Source organism: Chrysemys picta, chromosome 1 (genome assembly GCF_011386835.1).
Source record: "Chrysemys picta bellii isolate R12L10 chromosome 1, ASM1138683v2, whole genome shotgun sequence".
Classification (NCBI taxonomy): domain Eukaryota; kingdom Metazoa; phylum Chordata; order Testudines; family Emydidae; genus Chrysemys; species Chrysemys picta.
In genome coordinates, this window is record NC_088791.1 from 192,185,546 (window position 1) to 192,204,865 (window position 19,320).

Consider the following 19,320-nt stretch of genomic DNA (forward strand, 5'->3'; position numbering starts at 1 on the left):
ATTTAATTAAGAAGCCAAAAACTTAATTCAATTGTTAGGCCTCCGCAGCACTTAAAGTTCTATTTTGAAGACTTAAGTGACCTAAGAGGTCTTGTGCTGGCCTTCTCTAGAAGGGTATGGAATTAAAAAAAAAAAAAAAAAAAAAAAAAGAGTAAGCATGTCAGCATATGACTGGCAAACTGTAAGGAAAATCTTTTTGAAATTGTGATTGATACCTTGCCAATGGCCTTTCACTACTGGAGTTACAGGCTATTCCCTTCCTAATAAAAGAACAAACCAATCCAGCGTGGTTACTTGTCAAACATTTTATTTGTCATTCACACTAATTATAATATTGAATTTACAGAAGAAACTGTGGTACAAAGAAAGAAAGAAAGAAAGTCTCCATTAGAACTAAGTTAGCAGTCCAGCTGCTCGGCATGCTAGTCATCATGAATTTTCCTGTAGCACTGGATACTGCCTTCACTATGTACAGTAAGTGTCTACTTTGACGTGGTATCTAGAGACATCTTGTAGTGGGGGAAATCTACTCCATTTTCTTTTTCTATCTGGTTAAAACAACAACAACAACAACAACAAATAAACCACCAGTGCTTAAAAGTTTCCCCTTCTGAAAAAGTTCAGGGTGACAGTTTTGAAGGAAAATGTGACCATTCCAGTACATTGCAACATCTGTTTTGTAAACATATCCAGTAAATGCTGAACAAATATACTCTGATGCTGTTCTGATAGGATCACATTTCCCATTGCGTTCTCTATCAGATTTACCATACAGTCATTTCAGACTGAAAGTTTCTTTTTTTAAATGAAGTCATAACTGTCACAGCCAGAAAACCACAAAGAACCCACAGTTTTTTGCACATTCATTTCTCCCCTACAAAAAAAAAAAAAAAAGAAGTGAAGTGTGTTTGACAGAGACCATGCTATAACTGTTTATAAAAGTGAATAAAATGTAGTTAATTTTGAAGCCTAAAATAACTAAGTTGGAAAGAAACAAGCTTCACTTCAGTATTTTGCCAACACAAGGATAAGTTCATTAAAAACATAGAAAAATTAAAAAAATGCAGAGTAATTACAAGCACTAACAATATTTTGCTATGTAGCTTTTAAACTCTATTTACATACATAAATACAAGTAAGTCTGTTGATGCAACTCTTCTACAATAAGGAGAAAAAAATGCCAAGTGATCAGTACTGACCAAGCTAAATTAACAAAAAATGTTATGATGCAGGTAAACAAGAAAGTATTTTGCTCAAATAAAAAATAATCTATTATTTCTGAATTTTCAAACAAATCAATGAAAAAGGTCACTCAGAAAATAATCATGAATGTTTCAAGGACACAGGCAAACCAGGACACATATCACCTATCTCAGACTGTGGGCCACTTTCTGGAAATTGCTTGTCTCCTTTCCAAAAAATTATTTATCATAATTATGCATGAAATCCTCAGTAGCAGTAAGACAGGATGGGCCTGACTGCCACTTACACGAAGGACTGTTCTGGCTGTGCAACGGGGGGCTTAGCGTGGGTATAAATGTAATTTACAGAGCAGTGGAAAGGGGCCTTCATGCAAATGAGAGTGAAGTCCTATATTTACTCAAGTCTAATAGTACTTTGACTGCTAAGCAGGGTTGTTTCAAACATGGCTACAAATTATATTTTGCAAAAGGAACATTCAAACCCAACCCTTGGGGGAAAATATGAATAATTGTCTATTTTAGTGGGATTAGAATCCTGAGCCATCTGCGGGGGCAGAACAGTTTGTAGGGAAATGGAACTGTCCTTTTAGGTTTAATTCAACAACGGGAATGATAAAACTGAATTAATTTAGAGAGGCACGAATACAGGAAATGTCTTGCTTAAGCTTCCTTCTTTCATCTGCTAAGTGCTTTTGTACAGTCTCAAAGGTATGCCACATATATCGTCCTCATCGTTTGTTGATGATCAAGACAATTCCTTAAAAACAAAGTACGTGGCTACTGGGCATGAAGGGGGGATGGTTTTCAAAAGACAGATGTGGTTTGTTTTCTGGCCAATTTATGATTTTTCAGGCGGACTTGTGTGGATTCTCCAGTAGTGCTACAGTCTAAGCAGTGAAGAAGGACTTTTTTCAAGGTCACTGGAGACAAGAGACACTGACTATGCAAAGTGTCACAAAGGCTCGTTAAAGTTCAGTGTGGACACTGTATTTTCAAAATATACTTTAACACTTTGTGTCTTCCACTTCTTTTGTTCTTAGCAAATTTAATATATAATTATGTTGAACTAAAAGGACAATGCCAATTTATGTATTTTAAATAATAAGAAAACTTTGAGCTTCTACTGATATCCTTTGAAACATTCCCTCATTTTCTGCATGAGAATAACCTTATTGACCATGTTAGATGCTTCAATTTGTAACTTGTTTTATTCCAAAGTGCTTCTGCATCTGACCAAAACAAAGAAGCAAAACCTAATATATATATATATATATTTATATAAAGAAAACTCGAAAAACAAATTGTTTTAAATAAGTCCAGCTGTTTTGCTGCCTGCAGCCAAGGATCTTTGTAATTCAAATCCTTTTAAATTTTTTTTTAAACATCAAACACTGATCTGAAGTCCTGCTTTCAAATACTCTTCTGAGCTGACCTGCAATTGTTTCACTAATTTAAGAGGTACATTAAATAACAATCAGATCATTTTGAATGCACACGTCAACATCAGCAGTTTGTAATTAATGAGTAGTACAACAAATGCATTCAGACCAAACACTCCAATAAAATAGTGCCTTAAAATTTACAGTGACATCTGATATGTTTGTGCTGTTAACGATGGGCAACAGTGATGATTCCATAATAGCAGATTAGTACTATTATAATGCATTTCAAATTTTCTACAGGACAGAATATTCTGTGCACCAGTTTTGAATATTCCTCTTCCTTCAGAACTATATGATCACAGAACTTTTAAACTCCACTTGTTTGATATCCTGGTTTCCAGTTGCGTCTGATAGCACTTTTCAGCTCCATTTACTTGTGATTTGTTAATTTGCTCTATTTTTTAGTACAGTGGTATGTACAGTGTTGTGGTGGAAACTTTGGGTGACATTCTGACCCCATTTAAGTCAATGGCAAATCTCCAATTGACTTAAATGGCACCAGGATTTCACTCTTGGCATGCCACCTACATGCTAGATTCTGTCCTTGAATGAATACTTGACTGCTGCTAAAGTCAATAAGAAGCCCAGGCAGGATCAATAGCAGAATATGGCCCTATATATTTGGTTGAAGAGAGATGCTTGACACCATTGTGTCTGCTTTACAAATTATATACTTCCACACTGCTGATCCTTCAAGTGACTGTTGGTGTTGAAAGACCAGCAGAGGAAAAGAATTACTTTATAGGGTTTCAAATGGCAAATTAAATAAATGGAGCAAAATGTAAACAATATGGCTAGATAACTAGACAACACGTTACCCATCGTTATCTCAGCCTTTTTTCAATGTTATAAATTTAACTTTGGCTGCTACCAAAAGAAAAGAGCATATTTAAATAATAATAGTATCAACAAATAAGAAAAGTCTAAACATCAAGCATAAATATTGAGGAAATCATAATAGTACAGTAGTTGAAAATGACCTAAGGCTGTAGCCATTGCATTACACAAAGTCCAAAAGAAAAAAGTTAAATTACCTCATTGAAAAGGGGCTGATTCTTTCAGTTGACAAAGCAATAAAGAAGCAAGCATGATTTAAAAAAAAAAAAAAGAAATCTTTTTGCAATATATAAGGTGCCAAAAAAGAAATAAAGGAAGTTAGATGCAAAGCAGGATGAGTTGCATCCTTAAAAAATTAATAATAATAAAAAAATCCATATTCTTTGGAATATATAACTTGGTAAAAAAGTCAATGTCCAAGATATAAAACTTCTCATTCACAGCATTGCTAAATCAGAAGCATTCACAGTTTCCCTCTGGGAATCTTCCTATACTTCCTTATAACTAACACGCCCATATGATTAACTAAGATTGTGTTAGATTTTAAGTCTTTAAAATTAGACGTGAACTAAAGCACTTTTTAGGACTTTGGGAGACCTCCAAAATCAAGGATGTTTGGAGGCCACTGGTGTGTCTATCTACCCACCTTCCCTATCTCTAGACCAACTTAAATGTTCTCCTTTCCAGAAGTTCAGCCCTTGAAAAAGGCTACTTTTCTGGAATGACATCCCTTCACTGATTGGCTAACACCATGACATCATTCCTGAAGTACTGACTTTTGGATCGTTTGCTTCTGAAAGTGATGTATAAACATGGCAGTGCCCACAGGCAAGAAAGGTATTTATGGGATACCTATGGGCATCAGCAGATAAAAAGCATGTTAGTCCTGGCCCATCTCTACTTATAATTAATTCAATATGGTCGCCATACTGCTTCTTCCAGCCTTGCTGTGGTGCCCATGTTGGTAGGGGAGTTGCTGTGACTACCTTCTGCCTCCACCACATCGCTTTGGTTTGGAAGATTGGGGTTGAGGAGAGTAGACCCTGTGGAAGCATTAGTGCAAGGAGGGAGGATACGGGGGGGTGACCGATCTCCCCCAGACATCATGGAGAACTGGTATGACCCTGCTGATGTTCCGTAATAGAGATGGTAAGAAGGTGAGCTGGTCTGAAATGGGCTACCTTGAGACTGAGAAGAACCAGGATATGGAGGAGGGAGATAAGTGTGATATCTTGTGGCAGTGGTCATAGCAGACATACCAATTCCTATTCCTGAACTGACAGGCGTTGGGGTGTAGGTGAATGCTCCAGGATAGTGCATACGAGGATCAGAAATTGAAGGAAGAGTGGAGAATGGGCGATCAATTCCCACCCTGGGATCACTGAATGCTGTTAGGTCAGAAGCACCTAGTTTTTGAGAGAAGAAAAACAAATCAATTTTAAATGGAAAGAACAAGATTTTAATGAGTCACGAAAGGACAATGCTTTCTCATGGTGGATCAGTGATAGGGTATTGATAACACTGGCTATCTGAAACTTTTGAATTCATTTCAGTAAAGGGGCAATTAAGAGGGATTACCCTTGCCCTTTAGGTTTTTATTTGTTTGTTTGTTTTCATAGCACTTACAGCCTACGCAATATTTACAGCTTCAGAGTGCTCTATAAACATTAACAAAATAGTCATCACAGTGCCCTCGTGAAGTAGAAACACAATAGTAACAAGTAGTTTTGGAGAGGGGGAAACTGAGACACCAAAGCTAAGTAATTTGCCAAGGACCACACATTGGCAGAGGTGGGACCTTGAATGCAGGTGTTGCAGGTTTTCACTCCAATGCTTAGTCTCTTGTTGTAACTGCCTTATTTGTCTGTCTTAAAGATCGAAAGCTCCTTGGAGCAGATTCTGTTTTTAGGTATAAATATGTGTGTTCTGCACACTACAACTAATAATAGTGGTCCACATTGTCTATCAACCTTACTGAAGTTAAGAAAAATCAGGCCTCTTTAAGGTGTCCGAAAGTTGGGCACTGAAAAATGGAGTCTCCTGAAATCATTACTGACTTTTGAAAATCTTGGCTTTAGGAAGTCAATAAAATGACATCTATTGCAGATTTGTTTCCAAGCAGGATACTTTGGGATTAAAAGACTGAAGTGGTTTTTTTTTAAATGGAAATGTTTCACACCTGACTGAGCTGAAGATCTGATATGACAGCTAAACTCTGCTCCCATTGGTTTAACACAGATGAAAGTGTGCTCCCGCCCACCATCGCCTCCTCCAAAGGGATTAAACAACCTGAACAGATAATGGCCTCCTTAAAAGGGTCTTCATCCTGACTCAGATGAATGGAAGCTGTCAGTCCTCTGATGTGGCAGCTATGTATTATCAAAATAACAATAATAAGAAAACTTTCCCAAAAACAACCTTTTCAGACAAGGGGTGGATACTTTATGAAAGGAGTGTGTGTGCAGAAGGAAGCACTAGTATGTGGAAGAAGGAAAACAAAGCAGTCTGCTCTGACTGGATTGAAAGGTAGAGCAGACATACTACAGTGTCAGGTTCTGAAAGCTTGTCATAGCCAGATTTCTTCAATGGGTTTCTAAACCTTTCTTAGTTCCTTAGGGTGTTTTGGTGTGCAAGTGTGGGTTTTACTGGGGGAGTTACAATGATACAAAGAGATATTTTATGTTAATACGGAAAGTGTTTAAAATATAAATAATATCCCACAAACAAAAAACTTAATTACAAACCAGTTAAGGTTGCCTGAAGGCAAAACCCACCCAACTAGACCCATGAAAGCAAGGAAACTGCAAGTGAAAGAAGCACTCAGATATCACACTAACTCTGGTCACTGACAGATTCTGCATCTCCACAGAGAAACCACTTCCACCTCCAATAGATAAACAAATTACACTCCCCAAATTCATCTGATGTGCTGTAATGTAAAACCTTTTCACCAATCTCACAGTTTCCCACAAAAAATAACTCATCATACAGTAACCTCGTGTGCGTATTTCTATAGTAACTATAAGTGAATTTCCTTGCGGTCAGAGTTAAGGTTTTGTAATACTGTCTGAGTGAGATGAACTCAGGGCACGTGGTGTATTTCTTTATCTGTTGGAGTTGGAAGTGATTTTCCTGTCAGTGATAATGTTATGATGGCGTGGTAAGGGAAGATGAAAGAGTGTTCCCTTTACATAGACACCTATACGCATGTACGAACTGGAAAAAAATGAGGGCAAAATATGTCCTTAAAAAAAAGAGTTTAAATTAGTTTTCCTAACTTCTTTAACACACACACACACACACACACACACACACACACACACACACACACAGTATGTTAAAGCTGGTCAAAATGTTTGGTTCCAAAACAATTTTCAACCAAAAAATGTTTTTTCATTTGTAAATAAAATCTTTCCTGGACAATTTTAGTTTTGTTTGAAAATTTCTGGTTAGTCAGCAAATTATTTTTTTCCCAGTTTTTTCTTTTTTCTTTCTCACTTTTTTTATTTTGCTCATGGAAAAGGAGGCGATGGGAGGAAAAAAAGGAGAGAAAAAGGGAGAAAAAACAAAAATAATCAAAACATTTCATTGCTTTGGTTTTAGCTTGTCAATGAAAAACAAAACAAAAACATTTCACAGAAGATTTTTTTTAAATAAAGTTTTAATTGTCTACAAAAATCCATTATCAATTTCCAGCCTGCTCTAATATCTAGCTGTCCCCTAACCTTAACAAAATAACCTATTTCTACTGAGAAGCCCAGATAAGGATAGGTAAGTGATTAAAAAGTGCATAATTGAAAACAGTATTTTTAAGCAGGTACAACCCACTATAAGTCCAACAGCAGCATAGACTATAGGCCATTCAAGGGGTCCCACCTACTCCAACAAGGCCAACATTTGCTGCCAAGGGGTAAAGTTCCAAAGAGCTATGTAGGAACTTTAGTTGTGTGGCTCCCATTCATTTAAAGAGAATTCATGATGGTGAACACCCAAATGTTGGTTCAAGAGGTGGGGGTTAATGTCAGCAGATGGACTGCGGTAAATGATACAAAACCAGGTGATAAGTGTTCATTTAGAGATACATTTTTATGTTGGCCTGTAAAGTTCTGCAGTGCAATTCGACAGAGACATAACATAACACAGTAAAACACAACACTTAAAATGTCAAAAAAACCACCATCCTCTGTTCAGCTCTAAGCCCCTAATCTGCTGTGATCTGCTCTGAATTTAGTGTGAGGGAAGGAAGCAGAGATTAAACATCCGCAGCATTCATTTCTTGGCAGATATTGCAGCACTCCAGCTTTCTAAACTATTTTTATAGTTCTGCATATCTCCCATTTCAAAGCAGCTAAAATTAATTTCTCTTCTGGTTTTTGACAATGACATTCTGGATTTCCCCATCACTTATCCAAAGCCAAGTAAACACTTGAAAACTTTTTCTTGCAGACTCAAAATGTATTTCATCCTGATTTGAGTAAAAAGGTAACAAGATGCTAAGAAGCTCCAACCACTGGTATCACTGTGGTTTGGAAACTGCCACATGGCTACGGTGGTACCTGTTTAGTGTGAATAACTTTTAGATACTTACTTGAGAGTCGGCTTGAGAGTTCCGCAGTGAGGGATGTCATTCCACTAGCTCTCCCAGGTGAAATTGGAGTGGCAGGGTGCACTGAGGGCGTGGCGATTGATCCCAAGTATTGGTAGGACTGATCATAGGACCATGGAGGAGATGGCTGTACTTGCCTTGTATCTGCAAAGGAAAAGAAGTATTGAGAGAGAGGTTATTTTTAGCCTCTAAACACCGTGATCAAACATAGGAACTGAACCAAATGGTTTATACAGAAACTTATCATTTGCTTCAATTCACAATTTACTTCAAACATTCCCCTTTGTTAAGACACCTTCAGATGAATCGCTCTTTAAAATGTTATTTGTGCTGCTGTGATTTTTGATCAGTTGAAGCTTTTTGATAATTCACATTGATGGTGGTCAGGGAAAAGCGGATTAAGCTTCCCAAGGTGAAAGTGTCAATGCACAAACTGTTCATGGTTGAGGTACATTAGTATTTCAGTTGTGCAGTGTTGTTGCTGCTGTGCCACAAAAGTAAGACTCACATGTCACTGAGTAGAAGACAGCCATGCTAAATTGTGACAATTTAGACTGGGATTTTCAAAGGATCCGAAGGGAGTTAGGTGCCCAGTTCAAAAGGATGTGGGTGTCTAATGCCCTTCGGCTTACTTGAAAATTCCGGTCTTAGTTCTGTGACAATTTATTTTGTTAGAGATAGTGATTACAGTGATTACGGAAGGTCTGTTACTAGAGATGAATGAAACTACTAGAGCTGGATGAACTTCAGAATTAGGAGTTCTTGTGCAAGCCTCTTGGAACTGAAAAATTGGAAAACAGGATATTTCATGATTTCTGGTGCTTCTAGGTGAAATCTGGAAATGCAAACAGTTTTTTTTTTAATAGAGAAGAAAGTTAACTGATTATTTTTTAGCCTCGGAATGAATTTGGCTTAAGTATGGGGTCAAAGATTTGTAGCAGGGATGAGGGGCAGTATTTATATTCGTCCAAAGCAGTTTGTCCATCGTAGGAACCACCTCTTTTTGCCACGTGAGCGTCCACATCTGGAACTGCCATTTTCCCCATCTGCACAAGCTGCCTTTTTACTTTCAGGAAAAAACACAAAGCAAGAATGGAAATTGTCTCTTTTTTCCACAAATCTGGGGTTTCTCACTAGTTTCCCCAGCAGTGAGAATTTTCTCCGACCGCTCAAACTGACTAATTGTCTCTTTGAAAGAAGCAAATATCAGAGTGGCAAAAAGCTGATACTATGCACAGGATGGATACCAGCATGGAAAGAAATGCTCTCAAGTTCGAGGTGAAGGACATAGAGCTTCCATAAGAAACCACATTTGGAGGTTTGTTGCGAATTATGGAGATGAGATTTATATTTTGTTTCTTTCATTTGTTTGGAAGTGGAGATTTATCCAAAAGCAGAGTGGAGTAACCTGGCCTTTTTAAAAATTACTTGTAAGGCCACTTGCAGATTAAACCTACTAAATCAGTCTAGTCCCATTGATTTCAATATGTCTATTCACCTGAGTACTAGGATAATTGGATCCTGGAAGGACCAACTCTAGCAGGGAAACTGTATAGTTCAGTCTTCTTGCCCATTCAGTCGTTGGTGAATCTGCTGAGAGTGCTATCCCAGAAGCCAATTTTCGTTTACCTATTTTATCTGAAGGGTTTTCTAATACCCACACCACTGCAGAAGAAGGTCCCTAGTGAGCTTCCTGGACTCTCTGTCTTTCTTCCTTCCTTGGAGGGAGGAAGCTCCACTTCATTTGTATTTGCTTCTTTTTTCCTTCACCACCATTTCCAGTTATGGTAGGAAAACTATTTCAAAGAGGGAAGGATCTTGTAGCATGCCCTAAAAGTGGTCATACTCTGAATTAGTCTAATCTGCCCTGGAAGTTTGTTTCACAGAGGAACCCCCATGACTCAGCATACTTATCTCCTGCTCTCTGATGCTCTATCTTGGCCTGTAGGTATTGAAAAAGAGTGAGGAAGGATCTCTACCTATGGGAATTGACATGTGAGTGCCTTTGGGAAGGAGCAGCAGCTACCTCTCATCATTCTGTGGCTCTTCATGGAGAGGAATGATAGGAGGCATTGTCATACCACCTATTCCAGTTATGCCATGTAGATGGGTCAGCACCACCTTCTCACTGATTGTGTCTAAAACAGAAGGAGTCAGCAGTCTGAAGACTGAAATATGAACTCTACCCCTCTTTTAATGCCAGTACAACTGCCTCAGTGCTGTGCCCTAGCCAGAAACCCAAGAGTGGTATATTTTGTGATGCAAGCACATGCCCATTAGCAACTGGACAGAGGCTACCAATATATTTGATCTAGCTCATTCAAGATCCACTGTCAATTACTATTGACCTGAGATGGATTTGAAGCAGTGACCGAGAGATGAAAGGCTCTGTATCCCACTACTAACCCCATAGCCCATCTAAGTCTTCATCAAGTAAAAAAAAATCTAACTGCCAAAAATCAACCTTATATTTTGTTACTTGAATTCCCAAACACATAATTTTCGTTAATAGTTGTCCTAGAATGCTTTAAAAATGAAGAGCTCTGATTGGTTAACAAATTGCATACCATTCAATGATGCTAATGCAGCATAACCACAATACCTGGGTTAGAAACTCACTGACCCCATCCGCCTCTTCCTTCAGTCATTTACTACCAAATAAAGCAATGAAAATAGCACTGGAAAATTCTGTAGGTTTTTTTTTGCCGGGGGGTGGTGACTTCTGCCACTGTTTCAGTATTTAGGGCTTCGTTCAACTCCCACGAAGGTCAATGGGAGCATTTCCACTGACTTCAAAGGGAGTTGGAAATATTTCTGATATCCTTCTTTCTTTAGGACCCAATGGTGAACTTTCAGTTTATCTTAACTTAAACTGGAACCGCAAACTGCCACAGTTTAAAGAAATACAATCCCCCCCCCAACTCACCATTCTCTTCCCAATCAGAGTAAAGATTTAAATGTTTCAAAATGTAGCAACCTGGTGTGTGTGTGTGTGTGAGACAGAGAGAGAGAGAGAGAGAGAAAGTTAAATGTATGAAAACCTGCTTTAAAAAAATCTGAGTTTCTTCCCAAACTTCAGAGAAAATAATAGGGCCTTTAGGGCCTTTGGGGTCTTAATGCCAAATAGGATTGCAGAATTATTTAAAAGGAGAGCAAAACAGCATGAAGTCAGTGGAGCTGAAGCTGTTTACACCAATCTGAGGATCTGGGCCCAATTCTTCCTGCATTTCTTCTATTAGCATGTACTTTCATTTCTGCTTTTCATCATAGGAGAAAATATATTTTAAAAAATGAAAACAGTTACTAATTGCAATAAAACACTCCAGGGCAATAATTACAGCACTGTAATTCACACCTTGCTGTGTAGTCACTAGCTCTCAGGCTCCTGTCTACCAAGCTATTAAGCATGATGTATTGGACCATCTTTCATGCCTTGTCATGTTGTAGTGCCATGAAAAAGTTGTGGTGTTTGGTTTTTTAAAAAACACCCTCATAATTAAACAGTGCCAATGTTGTATACTGTTTAATGATTAATCAAATAAGCTTTGGTAAAAGACTCAGGTAAGAGGGTTAAAATCTCTTTCCCATATTGCTTCTTGGGGTCTCATATATAGCATTTTTCTAAGGATTGTTGCAGTGGAAAATCAAAGCCTAATTTGCAGAAGGTTGGCATCTTCACAGAATGTTGATAATTCTGCTTTCTGACCTGAGATTTCACTGTCAATGGTTTGTCAACAGGTGGTGCTGGAGAACTTTTTGCACTGCCCCATAATTGTTAGCACATATTCCAGCTAATGTGTGCTTGGCACCAAATAATTGCACTACAGAAGTATCATGCCTCAACAGTAGTGATTTTCTAGTACTGTATGACCCATGATTGCAAACGGTAGTAAGGTTGGCTTTGAGCCCACATGCAAAATGCCATGCAACTATCCCAAGAACTGTCTAAGCCATTTATATAATACTTGTAACACTCTTTAGTCCCGTACAAACCACAACACCTCTGGTGCAGTTGCTTTAAGTACAACTGTACTCTGAAAAGTGACTGTGTAAAGGTAGTGTCTTCTTACTTAGCAGATCTGTTCCCTGTGGGTATTCAGTTTCATTTGCTGACTTTAGGGACTTTTTCTCTTTTTTTACTGTTTGTTAGCACTGCAGAACAAGAGTGAGCAAATACCTGCCAGGCAATGGAGTTGCACAGATATAAATCAAGGCCAAATTTGGCCTACAGAACCTTTATTAATGGCGAGGATGCATGAGGAGGAGAGAACTCAGCTTGGCTTCAGAGCCCAAAGTGATTTTGTGGGACAGTCATTAAAAAACCTCCCAAATAGCTTTTTACCTGTAAACTGAGCACACATGGCATAGAAATCAGTGAGACACAACACACACAGAGCTCCATGATGCCATTTCTATAGAATCACTTTTCAGAGCAGATTTACACTTCAAAATGCACAGCAAAATAAAGCGAGGTGCTTGGTGGTGTAAATCAGCACAGTTCCACAGACTTCCATAGAACTGTGCCAATTTACCCAAGCTGAGGATTTGGCCCCTTTGTTGTGGTAGAGGGTGGGGTCTGTTTTATTCACCCACTCATTTCTAAGGTAAAAAAAGATCTTACAATCTGAAACTTCTTAATCTTTGTGGTGTAAAACTAATTCCTTAAAGAGATTGGAAGTTTTAAGTTTAAGTGGTCAATCAGATATGGAAATCAGATGGCTGGTACCACTGTGCCTATGAGAATGAAGAGAACTTGCTTAATGATTATGTGAATTTCTGTCTTGTCTGTGGTTGGTAGGATACAATCTGCCTTTGGAGCTGGTTTGTGCCACCATAGTACAGAGTGAGACAGCACTCAGTGTGTCATTGCAGATCAGACATTACAGTCTAATCTTAGCCAAGTGGAGCAGTGTGAGCCAAATCTCACTATGACATAGTGTGTTTACTGGAAGCTTCAGCAAGGAGCTGCAGGATGTGAGTCAGTACTTTATGGTGCGAGTCAGGATTGAGAATGATGCATCAGTATTCAGCAAGGTAATAGGTACCCCCTTGACTAGCTTTGGGTGCATTTTACCTGGAGGCCCCTGTCTAAACTAGGGTAAATTCCAAAGGCAACACGAGAAAATAATGTTTCATTCCCACAAACAATACATACCTAGCTAAAAAGTCTTATTATCTTGACGTCTTGCCTTCCAGAAATGATTTTACAGCACAAGGGTCAATGGGTAAAAGGGAGTCACCCACAAGTATATACAAGTAGCAAGCAGTTGCTTAGCCAGATATCTGTATCAGTTAAAATTCCATAATAACATGAGTCAGACAAAATGTGAAACAGCCTCTGCAGTTGCCAGCCATTTCTCTCAAGTTGCAAAAATGTCTGTCAGTCACATAGTGTCAAGCTTTGCAATTCCTCCATCATCCTGGCTAGCACCTTAACGGGAACATCTGGCCCAAAAGATGGGATGAAAGAAGGCTGGGGTCCCATCTCAATGGCTAAGCAGGGGCTTACTAATGTCATCCCAGAGGGAGATAAGAAATGACTAGGGCCATCAACTACTTTACAAAGCTTCACTGACTCCAGTATTCATTTGCTTTTTCCCCACCGCCTTCATGATTTGCCAAACTTTCCAAAGGGAAGCAGTTCTCATAGTGCGAATTTCCCTCTCTGCCAGTGTGAGTAAGTCAGGAATGGTCTTGATTAGACACGTTCATTCAGAGAGGTTTCTTGCTGAACGGGGCAATGGGCTGAGAGGAGGGAAGTTTTAGGCCTCAAGAAAAAAATGAAGACATTTTGCAAAGTTCTTTTAATTTTTTCTCTCACTCACATTCCTTTCTCCGCTTCATCCACTGCCACCCTCATCATCTTCCATCTTCCGTTTACTCCTTCCAACCCCAGGTACACAAAGGACAGACTGGGGCCCTACAATCTTGCACTGATTTGACCTGATCTCCCATCCAGCAGCATGACCAACATGGCTCCATCACTCTCTCCCCTTCCTACCAACTTGGGGCCCAACAAATCACAAAGACAAGCCTTAAATCCCAGCCTACAGCAGCACTTTGGAAAGCTGTGTCACCTCTCAGCAGCTGAAAGGATTAGTTAGTGGCTTTGAGAAGGTAGCACTTTCCAAAGGGCAAGGTCATCGCTGGCAGCAGCAGACACACAAGGCAAATATTCTAACGCTTCTCAGTGCTGGAAGATGAGGAACTGGAAAATTACAGAGCAAACTGTAAAAATTCCACCCTCAGCTATTTCATTATACAGGGTGCTTCCCCTGAGCATGACACATGGTGGAAACTACTAGGTTGCTCTGTCAAACCACAGAGCCATTTCCCAGTGTAACAGTGAGGAGATGTTTGGGATTCATGGAAGTGGGCACAAATTTTAGAGACAGAATTTTTAAAGCCACCTAAGGGCTTGAAAATTGGAAATGAATGGGAATTGGGCATCCAAATCCCCACTGCGGCTTTGAAAACCTCACACTAGATTTGCAATGGTTGACAATGGGTCTTTTGGCTGAGAATTCCAGTGGCTGCCACCACTCCATTGTCTTTACATGCTCAAAGTTGAGCTGTCTGTTCCACATCAACTGCACTGCCTTCCTCCGTGGGAGCCGCAAGATAACACCCCCCCCCTTATATACACTTCACGGCTCACTGTTGGCTTGAAATCTCTGATTGTGTGGAGCCCCCAGATTACCTCCTGTAGCCCTTCCACTATATGAACTGGTGTAAATGAAGGCCACATTGGGCTATGGTGCACATCATGTTTTCATGGCACTGCCAAAGCTACTCACTCTTCATAAAAGGCACCTTCAGCACTGGCCTCATACCCCAATATTTACTTTTATTTCAGCACTTCTGAGGTTTTGTGAAATGTTCAAACTGTCAAGGAGTTCTAGAGGAGTCTGAGCCTCATCTCCCATGGGACCATGAAATGCATGCAGCTCCACACAATTCCTGCAGTAGCATCAGTTCCTTAGGTTTTAGAGCACAATATGGGCTAGAGTGGCAACCTTTTAAAAGGTTACTCTTAATTGCACCATATTAATTTACCTTTACTGCGGTTTTTGTGGAATTCCCTACGCTTATTATTAATTATTATTATTATTATTCCAACAGTTGCCAAAATATGCTGGGTGTTCTACAGCTATGTAAGAAGATACAGTCTCTACAAAGTGGGCAGCCTATAATGTGAGAGACAAAAAAGAAACACAAATATTGGGGAGGATGAGACACAACAGGCCAAGGTGATGGCTGGAAGTTCTAGTGATAGTTCTGCTTTTGATTTATTTTCTGTGTATCACCAGTCCCCAGCTTCCCCCCTGTGTAGCACTAATTTGTCAGTTAGCTACTTTCTTTTAGGCATTGCCGCAGAAATGAGTCTTGAGGAGGCAAATCCCGCAGTGCCTCTAACTACTGGGGATCATAATCCTCCAGTTTTTAAGGCGCCCCACTGCAATTTTGTAAAATAACACATGAACAATTCCAACTGCTTCTTCTTTCAAAATGGGAGGGACAGGGGATGTCACTGGGCGGCTGGCCCCAGTAAATGAAGTAGGTCCAGAGCCCTGTGCCAGAGCAAGTTCTCCTATTTGGCCGATTAAGACCAGGATTGCAGCTGGAGGCTAAAAAGGATCAAGGAGAGACCCAGTGAAGTCCCTGAAGGAAGTTAGGAAATACAGTCCCAGTGAGTCAGAGCAGACTGGTTCAGTCAGAGGCAGGTGAGAGCTGCCAGAGGCCAGAGGGACTGGAGAATGTCCCGGAAGGAAGCAGAAGGTGTTTTCAAAGCAAAGGAAAGCAGCAAGGGGGAATTGCTGACTGGTGTCTTCAAGCCAGAGAGTAAGGGCTGGAAAGGGCTGAAGGCAGGAAGAGCAGCAGAGGGAGATGCCTGCTGGCTCTGAACCAGAGCCAAGGGACAGAGAGGGCTCAAGGCAGGGGTGCAGTGGAGGGACTTACCCGCTGACATCTCCAGGGCTGGAGAGCTGGGCCCAGAGGCACCATGAGAAGTGATGCTCCACTGGTTAGGATGCTCCCAGCATAGAGGCTGAGGGGTTCCCACTAGGAAAAGCAGGGGTGCATCCCAGCTGGAAGGGTAGGGCTGGCTCTCCTGGTACCAGGACAGGAGAGGACTAGGCTGAGTGCTGGGGTGTAGTGAAGGAAGCTGGGGCTGTGGTGGAGAGCTGGGGCTGAGGTGAGAAATGGCAGGGTTGTATGTTGCTCTTACTGTTTGGACTATGTTGGGGGACTGCTGGTTTATGGTGTTCGGACACGTTCTGTTATGATTTACGGGCACAGTTCTTTTGGAATACATGAACTCCATACAGGCTACGTGTATATTTGGGCAGATGCTTTGGACTATTTCTGGGGACTCAGAAGGAGGGAAAACTAAGGCAGGTGTGCTTGTCACATGAGGGCGCTCTGGTAGGGCTGCCCTCTTACAGAAGGGAAAAAACAAGCACTCCCTAACAAAAAGAACAGGAGTACTTGTGGCACCTTAGAGACTAACAAATTTATTAGAGCATAAGCTTTCGTGAGCTACAGCCCACTGCTTCGGCTGTAGCCCACGAAAGCTTATGCTCTAATAAATTTGTTAGTCTCTAAGGTGCCACAAGTACTCCTGTTCTTTTTGCAGATACAGATTAACACGGCTGCTACTCTGAAACCTGTCACTCCCTAACAGTTTGTTTTAACTTGTTTCACTCTATTTCCAGGCCATGCCAGCAAGTGAATGCTGCAAAATAGCTAAAATGCAAAAAGGATACCAAAGGCAATGGAAGAAAGTACTTGCTGAAGGGATCTCCCCACCCCCTACATTCTCTTATACTGCGGCTTAGGGCCTCCCTAATGAACTGTCCAAGCTAGAAACCGAGAACAGCTTGCATGCTGTATTGTACTGCCAAATAAATACATAAATAATAATGATGGAATGCTTATGAAATAGTGATTGTCTGGGGGCCCCTGGGAATCTTCTGCAGTTCTTCTTGCTAACCTGCTGCCAACACTGGGAGGCGCAACAGAGCAAGCACCGAACTGTGAAAACTGATTTCACAATCAATGTGTGTGCTGTTCTAGCAGGTTAGTACATAAGCTGCTCAGATGAAATATAAACCATCTCTCCCACTGAGTAAGCACACACTTTCTGGGCTGGCGTCACTGTTGCTTTGAAGAACATGACTGCGTTATGTGCAAGCGGCAGAGTCTCACAGTGCCAGCGACACACAGAAATCAGAAAGCTGAGTTTTGTAAATTAAGGATGCATTGTTCTTTGTCTTCTGAGGTATGACTCACCCTGGAGAGTGATTTATTTATTTATTCAAAAAACTTGATTCCTTCTCCGCCCCCCCCCCAATCTTCCTCACTCTCCAAAAAAGAATATTAACAATGAGTGAAATCAAAGAATTCAACCCTGACCTTCCACTTTTTTGGCTTCTTGTGAAAGGCACTCAAGCAGACTCTGGCATGTTGCAGTTTTCCCCCCTCCCTGTCCTCAAATTCTCTCCTAGAGCATAAAAAGAATTGCTAGGAAATCACAGCTCTAAGAGTCGGGAGTCAAAGAATACCTTGGCTACCCTGACAGCTTCACACAAGCTATTGCTATACTCTTTATAATAAGCCATGGCATATAACTGACCCTTAGTATTAATTATTATTATTATTTGTAGTACTGTAACTCCTAGGAGCCCCAGTGGGCTAAGCACTGTACTAACACAGAACAAATGTTATTATTGGCCCACCTTTCAGCTCCACTGCTTCAAACATCTGTTTATCTAGATACTGATATGTTCCTCATCATTGTAGAATTTTAGCACCTCACAAATGTTAATGAATTTATCCTCACACCACACCCATGAGGAAGGACAATATTATTATAATCCTCAGTTTTACAGACAGGGAACTGGAGCATACAGATATCAAGACTCCAGTTCAGCAAAGCACATAAGTGTGTGCTTAAATGCTTTGCTGAATCAAAGCTTAAGTGAATTGCTCAAGGTCTCTCAGTCTGTAGCAGAGCCATCTAGCTAGAGTACTGGTTCAGTGCCCTAACCACAATACCATCCTGTCTCCTAGTGAGTACTACAATATTTTTCTTGTACAAGAGAGGGGAGATTCAAGGAATTCAACAATTGCCTTCTGGTGCCAGTCCATGGGGAATGGTGGAGGAGGAGTAGCGGTGTGGTTAGCAGAAGTGGTGTTGCTCTGATTTCATACCTCCACCATGCTGTGCCTGCTCTCAGCAGCCCTTGGCTAAGGGTCACTGGAAATGTAATTTGCCAGTGCCAAACCACTAAGACATCTTCTTGAAAGGTCATAGAAGGATTTGGGAACTTGTGTTCGAAAGGATAGTCATGAAGGGATACAGCCTGGTTTTAATGCATGTGGAATTGCCTCCTATTTCTATATATGTGTTTGAAGACCATTTAATTTGAGGTTGGACATTGCTTAGAGGAATTATTCCCCTTGGAAATAAAGAGTAGCAAGGAAGCAAGTAACCTCAACGAGTCTGTACAGACTGCCGTGGGTCACAGTAACAAAGGAATGACTACAACACGGCATCAGGCATCTCACAGGTAGCTCCTAAAGATGTGAACTAATTACACCATATTAAAGTTCTCTAGCCCACAGATAAGCAAAGACCCCTTCCCAATCTCATCTTTCATACCTTCAGCACTTCTCTCTTCCCCTTTCTCCACATGAAAGCTGCATAAGAAAAAACCTGCTCTCTGGAGTTTGCAGTCATTTTATCCACCACAAAACTCTGACCTTGATGTGTACTAATTAGGATTAAAATAGACTAATAATACAGGTTGGCAAGGTGGAGCTTTGTCAGTATAAAAGAGGCCTTTGAAGATAACAGCCATTTACACTTTCATGATCTCATCCCTAGTGCTCAGAAGAGAGAACATAAACTAATAATGTGGAATTCATCTAGGGGCATTCTACACACAGCAGCAGAATATCATGTCCCCCTCTCCCCCGACTTTTATTCAGGATGGCAAATTAAATCTGCCTGGATTCTTTTAAATTCCAACACAGATTATGATTAAAAAAACTTTTGTTAATAAGCAGACCTCTGATGATCTAAAGATGCCCTGGTTCATTTTATTGACTTAGAGAAAGTAAGTGACATATCAAATGCAACCTTCACACTTTAACAGATGAAGTCACCTTGAGAAAAATGATACCTATCACAGTAGTATGAAACCTCTCTCCAGAGTACAGCTTTGATTTA

General features: G+C 40.3%; 1 protein-coding gene across 8 annotated transcripts in view; it reads right to left on the reverse strand.

Moving 5' to 3' along the window:
* Positions 1–290: 290 nt before the first annotated feature.
* Positions 291–19,320, reverse strand: part of RUNX1 (RUNX family transcription factor 1) — a 213,385-nt gene continuing 194,355 nt past the window's right edge. For 7 of the 8 annotated variants that reach the window (XM_065590181.1, XM_042855806.2, XM_005303326.4 and 4 more), the window contains 2 exons: positions 8,070–8,231; positions 291–4,887 (listed from right to left, as the gene is read on the reverse strand). In XM_065590181.1, coding sequence (XP_065446253.1) covers positions 4,394–4,887; positions 8,070–8,231 — 656 coding nt within the window. In that variant the 3' untranslated portion in view covers positions 291–4,393. The remainder of the gene's footprint in view (positions 4,888–8,069; positions 8,232–19,320) is intronic. The other variant, XM_042855807.2, reaches the window with a different exon arrangement.